General features: G+C 35.2%; 1 protein-coding gene across 1 annotated transcript; it reads left to right on the forward strand.

Annotated features, from left to right (window-relative positions):
- The first annotated feature begins 5,743 nt into the window (after positions 1-5,743).
- Positions 5,744-8,365, forward strand: LOC123657401 (glycosaminoglycan xylosylkinase homolog). The gene is made up of 6 exons (XM_045592954.1): positions 5,744-6,043; positions 6,115-6,252; positions 6,378-6,606; positions 6,688-6,880; positions 7,676-7,876; positions 8,019-8,365. The coding sequence occupies exons 1-6, from the start codon at positions 5,744-5,746 to the stop codon at positions 8,230-8,232; spliced, it is 1,275 nt and encodes a 424-aa protein (XP_045448910.1). The 3' UTR covers positions 8,233-8,365.
- Positions 8,366-13,473: the final 5,108 nt, after the last annotated feature.

A 13,473-nucleotide genomic window follows, 5' to 3' on the forward strand; every position in this document is an offset into this window, starting at 1 on the left:
TTCGCAGAAAGAATTGGTAAGAAACATGAAAAAAAAAGAAAAAGAACGGAATAAATTAAGATGAGACGTTAAGGCTGTGTGGTTACGGCAGCAAAGAATATAGCCACCCCCTCTCTTCCCGTGGGTGTCGTAAGAGGCGACTAAGGGATAACACAGTTCCACTAAGAACGATGGAAAAACACAGGAGTTCGCATCATTTTCGGCGCGAACTTGTGGAGGCCTATGTCCATTGGTGAACTGCGATAGGCTGATATGTGTGTGTGTATTTATTCCAATAATTTCATCTCCTTATGAAATCCTCTTTATGAAATTTTTGAGCGTCTCATCAAAATGAAGCTACTCACGTAACATTAGCTTGATATTAGATGATTATTGTTGTTGTTCTCGGCTGTGACGGACACTCAAATCCAAATTCAAAATCAAAAACAGTCACGACATATTGCATAATAAATTAACTAAAATTGGTATTACTCATTTATACAAGGAAAATTCCCATCGCCCTAAAAAAAATCAATATTGAAACCCATACATAAAAAAGATGATATTAAAAATGTTGAAAACTACTGGCCATTAACACTTTTGCCAGTACTTTCAAAAATATTTGAAAAAGTAATGTACAATAAAATATATAACTTTCTTTGCACATTTAATATATTAAAAAAGATCACAATTTGGGTTTAGAAAAGGGCATGTTTTTCGCTAATAAAGAAAATCACTGAATGTCCAAATAAACAAATCTACCCGTTACCGATATTTTTGGACATGACTAAAGCATTTGAATTTGTCTCTCACCCAATTTTATTAGAAAAAATGTACAAATATGGCATCAGTGGGGAGGCATTAGAATGGCTAAAAAATTACTTATCCAATCGCACACTATGCGTAGAAATTATAAAAATTGTAAATAAAGAAAAAACGGTATTTCAGTCTTCTTACCAGCATAATGCATATGGTGTACCTCAAGGCAGTATCTTGGAATCCCTATTATTTCTTATATATATAAATGACATGCCTGACATTTCGAAATATAACGTTGTTTTATTCGCCGATGATACAACAATAACCATTAGCAAAAATAGGAAGGACACAAAAATTGAAGCTACTTCAACATTAACAAAAATCGTAGACTGGCTTACACAAAACAACTTAAAAATAAATTTAACCAAAACGAAGTTCATATAATTTCAAACTACTAATAGTACTGTTTCGAAAATTGACATTAACTATAATAACTCGCCCATTGAGAACGTGGATTCCGCTGTATTTTTAGGTATAACTTTGGATAAGTGTTGTAACTGGAAAGAACATATCATTAAATTGTGCAATAAATTGGATAGATTTGTCTATGTTTTGAAGCGCACATATCAAGTAGCAACTGCTGAGATAGGGCTATTGGCATATCATGGATATATGGCGTCAAGACTTAGATATAGCCTAATCTTCTGGGGTAGTTCTATAGACGCTGATCGAGCTTTTAAAATACAAAAAAAAAAGTATAAGATCAATGTATGGCGCCGGATATTTAGACAGTTGTAAACCACTATTTAAATCGTTGAAAATACTACCATTACCTTCGCTGTACATCTTTGAAGTTTTGTGTATTCGTAAAAAGCATTTGTATCTCTTCAAGACTAATTCAGATATGATATCACGAAAAACAAGACATCCACAAAAGTTATATGTACCATTTCAAAAACTAACTCTTAATAAAAAATGTATACTGTATGGCTATAAAGATTTATAACACATTGCCTGATACCTTAAAAGACCTTACAGTTGCAATGCAGAGAAAATTATTTGATCGGCTGTTAGAGAAAATGTATTACGACGTTAATGACTTTTTATTGCACGGAATTTAGGATATTAATTTAATGACAGACACATATCAATTATGGTAATATTAATTATATAGTCTTAGGAAGAAATTATATCACATATTAATAATGTATAATTTTTTTTTCAATTGTGATTATAGTTTTAGGAAGAAATTATAACATATACTAGCTGTGCCCGCGGCTTCGCCCGCGTTGAAATCAGCGTGTCACAAAGTTTTCCAGGCAAACTTCCAGTGAAACTCTGATCAAAATCGGCTTAGCCGTTCAGTAGATTTTGAGGGAATCGATCACATACACTTTTGGGGACTTTGTTTTATAATACACCAACTGTTGCCCGCGACTACGACTACGATCAAGATGTTTATCGCAAATTATTTTTTTATTTCAGTCACTTGAAATGCTTATCACGCTGAGTAACTTTTGAAAAGACACAATTTAGTATAATTTAATAGTTATTTTTATAAAATCTCCCTATACACCACATTTTTAGTTTTTTTTAGGCTGCAGTATAAATAACCTATCAGGCGAACTTATAGCTACTGTATATGTCTCATACAAACTATCAACCCCAATTAAACCCCCTTAGCGGTGGAATATCGCAAAATCGGTTCTTAGCGGAAGTCTACTAACTATAATCTACCTCCCTGCTAAATTTTATCTTTGTCCATCCTAGATGGATGGATCATCCAGCGGTTTTTGAGTTCTCGTGATGAGTGAGTCAGTGACCTTTCTATTATACATATATGAGTGACCTTTCGGTTTTATATATTATATATACATATATATATAATATATAAAACCGAAAGGTCACTCATCACGAAATCTCCGAGACTATAACACCTACAAACTTGAAATTTGGCAGGTAGGCTCCTTATAGGACGTAGACATCCTCTAAGAACGGATTTTACCAAACTCGACCCTTAAGGGGGTAAAACGGGGGTTGGAAATTTGTATAAAAGTCCTATGTTTTTGAAGTAAGAGACTTGAAATTTAAAAATATTTTAATTTCTATTTGTTTTCTAAAAATACATTATTTGGACACCTTTTCACCATCTATAGAGTATAAATTTTAAATTTCAAGTCTCTTACTTCAAAAACAGGAGTAATTTTTGACAGTCCACTGCTGGACTCAGGCCTCCACAAGTTCTGTTCTTATTATGTTCTATTCTATTCTGTTCTGCTCTGTTCTATTCTGTCCTATTCTGTTCTATTCTGTTCTGTACTATTCTGTTCTATTCTATTCTGTTCTATTCTATTCTGTTCTGTTCTATTCTATTCTATTCTGTTCTATTCTGTTCTATTCTCTTCTGTTCTATTCTGTTCTGTTATGTTCTATTCTTCTCTGTACTATTCTGTTATGTTCTATTCTGGTCTCTTCTATTCTATTCTGTTCTATGCTGTTCTGTTCTGTTCTATTCTGTTCTGTTCTATTCTGTTCTTATTCTGTTCTATTCTATTCTGTTCTGTTCTGATCTATTCTGTTCTGTTCTTATTCTGCTCTATTCTATTCTATTCTGTTCTATTCTATTCTGTTTTGCTCTTTACTTTTATATTCTGTTCTGTTCAACGAGTAATTACAACGTAGATCGACGAAAAAATAGTCAAGTAACTACGCGTTATCAAAGATTACTCAAAAAGTAGTTATCAGATCTCGATAAAATTTATATGTGACCACATGACTAACATCAGCTTTCGATTAAATTAAAAATCGGTACACCCAGTAAAAAGTTATTGCGGATTTTCAAGAGTTTCTCTCGATTTCTATGGGAACCCATCATCAGATCCTGGTTTCCTTATCATGGTACTAAACTAGGGATATCTTCTTTCCAACAAAAAAAGAATTATCAAAATCGGTATACCCAGTAAAAAGTTATTGCGGATTTTCGAGAGTTTCCCTCGATTTCTCTGGGATCCCATCATCAGATCCTGGTTTTTTTATCATGGTACTAAACTAGGGATATCTTCTTTCTAACAAAAAAAGAATTATCAAAATCGGTACATCCAGTAGAAAGTTATGCGGTATAATACAACGTAGGTCGACGAAAAAAGCGTCAAGTAAAAACGCATTATTAGATATAACTCGAAAAGTAGTTGTTAGATCTCAAATAAATTTAAATGGGACCAATTGGCACACACCACCTTTCAATTGAAAAAATTTTGTCGAAATCGGTCCACCCGGTCACAAGTTCTGATGTAACATACATAAAAAAAAATACAGTCGAATTGAGAACCTCCTCCTTTTTTGGAAATCGGTTAAAAATAAACCAGTTACTTCTACTTCTACAGAGCTCTTTTTTTTATATGATAGCTAAAAATTTCGCAATTAAAGGGGGTTAAGGACTTCATATGTCAATAGATTGATTGGTTAATCGGCACGGTCTTATACTTTCCTGACCTGTGCCAGGAAATTTAGTCCGATTTCAATGGTAAGAGATTAGTACGATAATGTCATAACTTTTCGTTCGCGTTAATGGCACTACACGCCACTCTCCATGTAGGAGAAGGGTCGGAGGAGCTCAATCTACCACGCTGCCCCATTACGGGTTGGCGTGTTGTCTTTTTGTTATTTGCAAAAAAAATTAGCTCTCAATAAAAACAAAGCTATTGAGACCTCAGATCTGTGGCGACATCTATCGCGCGAAATACGAACGACTACAAACTACGTAATTAGAGAAAACTGACGTATGCTACATCGCGCTATCAGAGTTTTCAAAGTGATTAAGTATATATACAAGATCCCGACAACAACCGTCGGGGCGTTAGCCCGCCAGACACAACACCCGTCTGGTTGGAGGATCCTCCCTTTGCGGTGGCGAACGAGGAACTGAACATCTTATTCCTCGTATCCCCAAAGATCCAATAAGTCAACTCAAACTATTTTTGCACAAAGATTAATGCTTAATGCTTCTATCGTAATTGAGTAGACTGCAAAATTAAATTCATACAATATTTGATAATTAATGAAGATAATAATAGTAGTTGGACTTGGAACTTTATCTATCTTGGATCTATAGCAAAATTGGCGTAAAAATGTTGCTTAATTTTTTTTTCGAGAAGGAAAAATTACAAAAAAAAACATCAAATAATATTGGAAGTGATTAGTCAAAAAAAATCAACGGTAAACATAAAATAGCAAAAACAAGACGGCGATGCTATGATTTAATTATAAATGGAAACAATAGAAGGAGATTGAATCTGTGCATTTTGGAAGAAGTAAGGAAATAAATTATAACATGTTCGTACAAGTTTAAGTCAATAGTTCTAAGTTAATGGGTAAAACATATTTTTCGGCGTTAGCACAAATGCGAGACATTACAAAACAGCTACATGTGGTACAGACGGAACCAATAATTAATTTTATAAAAGTATATTGCCTATTTATCATTATAAATGCTCAAATGTACTGCCCTTTCATCAATTCTATATAAGCATAGTACTAAGACCAGATTTTCATAAAGAAATATTGGATACTTTTTTTAAAAAGGATAAAGTCATTTAAACGCTGTTTTAAGAACTTGCCAAAGCTAATAAAAGGTGTTAAAAAAAATAGGTAATATCGCAAGTGGCAATTATTTTCTGTTGTCAAGAAACTCAACTGTCAAGGCAGCCAAATTTTCATTAACTGTCAAAATATTAAAGAAAGAATGTAACAAATAATTTAGATAGTTTAAATATTTTTCACGTCAAACGATAATCATAACGATATGAATTAAACTAATTGTCGGCTTTTCCTATTTACTAGAAGAATGGATAATCCAGACAAGAACGAGTTACTTGCCACAAATCTACATTAGATGTATATTTTAAATTTTCATTAAGAGTAGTACAAGTAGTAGTAATAAAAAATAGGAGAATTGTATGAAAGTTATTCAGTTATTAATACAATAATTTTGTTCTTTATCGAAATTATGTCGATAAATTATGCATTTGGATTTTCATTATTTTTACTCGTTCTTGTGGCACTTAATATATTTTTTTTCTACGCGCTTAACAGTGGTGGTCTAAAATCTCACAACTTTAACCTGCCAATCATAAGTGTTGATTTAACTACAACAATATTTAAAGAAATTTATGATCATCTCAATTATTTACCAAACCAATACAAAACTGTAAATTCTAAATTTGCACCACACCAAAACATCCTTTTAAATTCATTTAATATTAGTAAAATTGTCAACACAGAGACAATCTGGAATGAAACTGAAAATGTATGTAGGTACTCGATTCTCATAAAATGGTTACACTATTTTATTCTTTCTATTATCATTTTTTATTTCAGTGGTTTAGTGAAGATTCATTATTTCCCCATGAAAATGGAACTGGAGGTAAAATATTACATGCAATACAAACCAAACAGATAGCATTAGTTGATAATGCTCCGAAAGGAACACAACTTAAGCTATTATTGTTGCTTGAGGTATGTAAATAGATGTACAAAAAACTCATTTGCATCTTTCATTCTCATAGTTTCTTATAAATATAGGGCCAAATTTATTTTCTTTATTCCATTGCTATATTAATAGAAAGAGTATGATTTTTAAGGGAAAACAAAAAGTTTATTTTAAACCTAAGAGGTACAATTTGAATCATGTGGTTAATGGCCATATTTGTGCTGGTTTCGATCGTCACAACTCAGAAGTATTTGCATATTACCTGGCAATGGTGTTAAACTTTAGGTGGATTTCACCTTCAGTAATTCGGAAAATACATCTTCACAGAGATGTAATACCTTTTGCTACAAAGGGATTGAAAAACTCAATGATAAAAAATGGTAATGTATTAAAGACAATTCTCATGTTTCATATATGTATGTAGTTCAGATTGGTAAAAGTTAAGGATCTTCATATTTTAGGTGACTCGTTATGTATTTATGGAACATGTTTTTACTGTAAAAAAAATGAAACCGTTTGTCCTGACAAAAAAGGAAAAATTGAAGGGGCAGCTATTTTATATTTGGATAAAAAACTTAAAATTCGTGTGTCCCCCTGGAGACGTTCTTATAGTAATAAGAAAATGAAATGGGAAGTAGACAATGCATTTTGTAAGTGAGTATAGCAATAAATTTTTACAAGAGCATATCATATAGGTTAACATCTTTTTTTAACCGACTTCCAAAAAAGGAGGAGGTTCTCAATTCGACTGTATTTTTTTTTTTATGTATGTTACATCAGAACTTTTGACCGGGTCGACCGATTTCGACGCTTTTTTCGTCGACCTACGTTGTATTATACCGCATAACTTTCTGCTGGATGTACGGATTTTGATAATTCTTTTTTTTGTTGAAAAGGGAATATCCCTAGTTTGGTACCATGATAAGGAAACTAGGCTCTGATGATGGGATCCCAGAGAAATCGAGGGAAACTCTCAAAAATCTGCAATAACTTTTTACTGGGTGTATTGATTTTGATAATTTTTAACTTAATCGAAAGCTGATGTTTATCATGTGGTCACATATAAATTTTATCGAGATCTGATAACTACTTTTTGAGTAATCTTTGATAACGCGTAGTTACTTGACTATTTTTTCGTCGATCTATGTTGTATTACTCGTAGATGAAATTGAAGTTGGGTTTTTTTCGTTTGCGAGCAAACACAATTATTTTAAGAAAAAATCATTGTAATTTTATGAGTATACTCTTCTCTTCTATTCCTAAGATGTAATTTTTTCAAGATTATTTACAAACTTTTGCCTTAAAAGAAAACTGAATATTATATTAGTACTAGTAAAATTGCAAAGAATATGTTATGCTCTTTATAATTAAAAAAAAATGTAATATGATCTGTATTTTGATTCTAATTTGAATAAGATTAAATTTTCCAACATGGTTATTTTCTTTTAGAAATGTGAAATCATCTCTGAGTACCAAACTGCTACTTAATATGATAGATGTAGCAGTATTTGATTTTTTAATACAAAATGGAGATAGACATCATTTTGAAGTGTACAGAGATAAAATAGTTCTGTTAGATAATGGAAAAGGTCTCGGTAATCCGACAGTCGATGAACTGAATATATTAGCACCACTTTACCAATGTTGTATGTAAGTACATTAGTGAGTAGATATGTATGGTAAAATTAAGAATTTTCTGTTGTTTAACTTAAAAAGAGTAATTTATGACATCTCGTAGATTGCTCTATTATTTACTGTTGTATGTTCTTACTTTTCAAATATCTTTTTACAGGATTTCAGCCTCCACATGGCAAAAACTAGAAATGGTTTCCGGTGGTTCTTTAACTAAGATGATTAAGCTATTAGCTGCACTTCATGGGCAACGGTTAGCAACTGAGGAACATTTTCAAGCTGTTGAGAGAAGACTACTCAAGGTTTATGCCACTGTACAATATTGTATTGGTAAATATGGCAGAGGCAAAGTCATAAAAAATTGGCTGATATAAGTGTGAATCCACTCATAGTATACTAACTTCTCATAAGTTAACAAAATACAATTTTTATGTATATAACCAGAAAAAAATGATGCAATACAATTGATTTAACATAAATAAAAACACGACATAAAGTGCGAAATAGGTTTTGACTTTTTTTCCAGTCCAATCCCCTTTCCGGCGCAGTGATTCGATGAGAGTCTGAGGGTTAGTAGGGTGGAGCCTCCTTTCACTGCCTTCTTCTCGCCTTCCTTCACAAACCAACATATGTTATATAATAAACAACATATATATACATAACTAAGATGAACAAAAACAAGGCAGCGCAGGGGTTGCACTTCCTCGCACTCTCAGTGCACCTCTCCAACATTAGAAGTTTGCACTCTAATCTCGTTGCAGTCCACTAGCATCTCGAGATTGAGAAACCGGCCCTACTTTTCCTCTCGGAGACGCAGATCGTCAGTTCGTCTGACACAGCATCCTTTTGTTACTCGGGATATACTTTAGAACATAATTTTAAACAACGCGCGGGTGTTTGCTTATATATCCGCGACGACATATGCTGCCGGCGTCTCCGAAATCTTGAAGACCCCAGCTTCTCCAACTTAGGGGTTTTGGTGGACACAAGAGTGGATAAAATTCTTTATGTCTGTGTTTACCGTTCACACAGCGGAAATCTGGAGACAACCAGGCTTATGCAACACCTTAGTGTGGCGGCTGATGCCGCTCAGCACTGGTATCCTACTGCTCAATTGGTAATGCTGGGGGACTTTAACGCCCACCAACAAGAGTGGTTGACGGCACGTTGACGCAACGGTCACAGCCATGGATTGTACCTATTGTGCTGGCGGTTGCGGGTTCGATCCCCGCACATGACAAATATTTGTATTAGCCATACAGGTGTTTGCAGTGGTCTGGGTGTTTGTGCAGTCCTTGTGGATCTTCCCACCGTGCCTCGGAGAGCACGTTAAGCCGTCGGTCCCGGTTGTTACCATTTACACCTGATAGCGATCGTTACTCGTAGTAGGGAATATATCAGCCAACCCGCATTGGAGCAGCGTGGTGGATTAAGCTCTGATCCTTCTCCTACATGGGGAAAGAGGCCTATGCCCAGTAGTGGGATATTACAGGCTTAAGCTCATCGCCTTTAGGCCGCTCCGACCACTGTCTGGTGAAGTCTCTAACTGTCCATTCACCGCCCTTTCCCTGCCCCAAAGGCAACCGGCGAATATGACGATACAAGTCAGCAGACTGGGATGAGATGCGTTCTTTGTTTGCATCGTACCCGTGGCGCTCGTCATCGCACGCTGCTCTTGCTTACGCGCATATCTATTTACTTTTTCAAATCCAAGATAGGCATGAAAATGTAACAGACAGACAGACTTACTGTTGAATTTTGCAATTGTATTTACTTCAAATAAAAAAATAATTTAAATTATTAATTTTGAGCTGTGTAAATGTAAAGCTGCTTAGTTTGTGGTCTAAGATCCGAAACTAAAGTCGATCTTCACCGAGCCGATAATAGAATAAAACATAAATTTAGTATATCTATACAAATAAAATTGGAGTGTCTGTTTGTAATATTAAAATAACCGCTTTTTACTAAATGCATAGTCTTCACTTCGAAGATTCCGCAATGCTTGAAGACAAAAGTTTTCGAGCAATGCGTCCTGCCTGTGTTAACATACGGAGCCGAGACGTGGACACTGACCAAGGGACTGGTCCACAAGTTTAAAGTCGCACAACGTGCAATGGAACGGGCTATGCTTGGGGTCTCTCTCAAAGACAGGATTAGAAATGAGACTATCCGCGAGAGAACGAAAATAACCGACATAGCCCACAGAATTAGCAAGTTGAAGTGGCAGTGGGCTGGTCATCTGTGTCGCAGGACCGATGGCCGTTGGAGTAGACGGGTCCTAGAGTGGAGACCGCGTCTTGGCAAACGCAGTGTGGGACGTCCTCCGGCCCGTTGGACCGACGATCTACGTAAGATTGCCGGTGTAGGCTGGATGAGGATTGCGGAAGACCGGGATGTGTGGCGCGAACTTGGGGAGGCCTATGTCCAGCAGTGGACTGCGATAGGCTGAAGTGATGATGATGATGACTAAATGCATATGGATGTATACACGATACATACACAAAAATAGCATTTTGACAATTTTTGTCTGTCTGTATGTCTGTGTGTTCCGGCTAATCTCTGAAACGGCTAGACCGATTCTGACGGGACTTTTACTGGCAGATAGCTGATATAGTAAGGAGTAACTTAGGCTACTTTTATTTTAGAAATTTATTTATTTTATAGCTGCGAACTGAACAACAAGTAACAATTAGTAATTTATACAATTTTATAGCCTAAATGATCGACACGACGAGGAGAAAATTAAATAATAATTATGGATGATCACAACTTGTACGCAAGCTCTTGGTCTAGTAAACGGATCAAACGCATGTCCTAGTAGTACAAGCTAGAGCCGGTAGATGGCCGAGTTTAATAACCTTTACGTAACACTGATCAGGTGAAGTGCGGGTGGGTGGGGTGTGGCAAAGTCTAAATGCTCAAGGTCATTGAGAAGGGGGAGCCTCTTAAATGGTACACGTTAAGCTTTGGTCTGGTGATCATGACGCACAACGCTGCGGTATGCGCCGCAACGCAGCGTCACGACGCAGCATTTAGCGTCGCTGCGGAGGGGTGGTCAGTTGATTTTGCCGCAGCTACCAAGGTAGACGTGAACATGAACAATTTTAACTAATTCTATTAAATTGTCTTCGAAAAATTCCATATTGACTCAGTGACGCACACCCGTGACGCACACCGCACACCGCAGCGTTGAACCGAGAATGACCCAATGACGCCGCGCTATGCGGCAGTACACCTCCCCACTTCACCGCGCTTGCTCCTCGCCGCTGACGCATACTGCGACGGAACAATAGAACATTCTCGACGTTTTTCATATGATTAAGTGTCCGGCAACGCATACCGCATACCGCAGCGTTGTGCGTCATGATCACCAGACCATTACATTACATATACCAAAATAACATTTTTTACAATTTTTATCTGTCTGTTTGTTCCGGCTAATCTCTCAAACGGCTGGACCGATTTTGACGTACTTTCATTGGTAGATAGCTTTATTTATTTAATTTTATAACTTCCACGCCGATGATATCGCGGGCACAGCTAGTTTTAAATAAAAAAATTCTCCTCGGACGCATAAGCCAATCGAGTGAAAGAGAGATAGATGCAGCGCAAACTTACAATAAGCGTAACGCTAAAATGAGTCATCCTTTTTCGTGTATCCCACCAGCGTTCATCGATTTATTAGACGTTGTCACATCAAAAAATATTTTAGGTGATATACGGGCTTTTTAGACGGCGCGCCTATGCCGTAACGATCTCGCGGAGCACTATATTATTTTCAGAGTAAAATATATATATATATATATATATATATATATATATATATATATAAATAATAGAGATAGAGTTCGAAGGAGGCGCAATTTTTTTATTGGAAATTTTCTCCTCTTTCAGGATCTTTTTTCAAAATTCCTCGAATGTCATTATTTTAGATTTTATTAATGAAAAACTAAATACCTTTTTTATCTTATTTTGTAAATAACAATTGCAATTTTTTATGTGCTAGTAAACCCTTAAAAAACATTTTTCTAGATGGCATTCCGAATAGAATGAGCTATCACACATATTTTTAGGAGGTTTATTTCTATTTAACACGTTTTTGAACTTGTTGACTAGACTGTTTGTACGAAACCCTGGGTACGCGAGTGTAAAACTCGCACATCGGCGGTTTTTTTTAATAAATTTAAGTTTGAACAACACATCAAACATTCCAACATACAATAACATAAATATAATATTTAATACTCACAGAGTTGAAAAATTCAATTTTTCACAAAGTTGTTGAATTATTTCAAAACCACTACACGTATTTATTTGCACATAATTGTGTTTGCTCGCAAACGAAAAAAAACCGACTTCAATTACATCGACGAGTAATACAACGTAGATGGACGAAAAAATATCCAAGTAACTACGCGTTATCAAAGACAAACATCAGCTTTCGATTAAATTAAAAATTATTAAAATCAGTATATCCAGTAAAAAGTTATTGCGGATTTTCAAGAAGTTCCCTCGATTTCTCTGGGATCCGATCATTAGATTCTGGTTTCCTTATCATGGTACTAAACTAGGGATATCTTCTTTCCAACAAAAAAAGAATTATCAAAATCGGTACAACCAGTAAAAAGTTATTGCGGATTTTCGAGAGTTTCCCTCGATTTCTCTGAGATCCCATCATCAGATCCTGGTTTCCTTATCATGGTACTAAACTTGGGATATCTTCTTTCCAACAAAAAAAGAATTATCAAAATCGGTACATCCAGTAGAAAGTTATGCGGCATAATACAGCGTAGGTCGACGAAAAAAGCGTCAAGTAAAAACGCATTATTAGATATAACTCGAAAAGTAGTTGTTAGATCTCAAATAAATTTAAATGGGGCCAATTGACACACACCACCTTTCGATTAAAAAAAGATTTGTCGAAATCGGTCCACACGGTCAAAAGTTCTGATGTAACATACATTAAAAAAAATACAGTCGAATTGAGAACCTCCTCCCTTTTTGGAAGTCGGTTAAAAAATCACAGTTTGGAAAGCGTAACATAATTAAGATACGAGACGATGTAAAATGGACAACTGACGATCCATCAATAAAATTTTCTTCGAATTGTCAAACTTTTTCAAAGAATCGCGTACATCCCCCCCGTACCTTGAAGGGACTTCCCCGTACATGAAATAATCTATATTCAACTTAATATATATATATACAGAATGTAAGGGACAGCTATCTTTTAACTTCGCCAGTATACTCATAACACTATTCTGAGTTTCTTGTCAGAAAATTTCGAAATTTCTCAATTTTTTTGGTAGGTTTATTTTTGGCTCGTTGCCTTTTTACGTGGTTCCAAAGTCAACAACGATATTTGTGTGGCTAGATTAAGTGCAATAGAAATAGTTATTAACCACAGAATACGATTTTAGATGATTATGAGTGATTTTTCACTCACCGGAGAGGTATACAAAACCTCCAGAGCTATTTCTATATTATTTTGCGATAAAAAATTCTTGTTGTCTGATACTCAGAATAATGGTCCAAATTAATATTTTTTTTTTTTTTAATATTTACACAAAAAATGGTATCAATTAAAGGATAGCTGTCTGTATGTAATAGAAGTC

The sequence above is a fragment of the Melitaea cinxia genome, chromosome 1, assembly GCF_905220565.1.
Source record: "Melitaea cinxia chromosome 1, ilMelCinx1.1, whole genome shotgun sequence".
Classification (NCBI taxonomy): Eukaryota; Metazoa; Arthropoda; class Insecta; order Lepidoptera; family Nymphalidae; genus Melitaea; species Melitaea cinxia.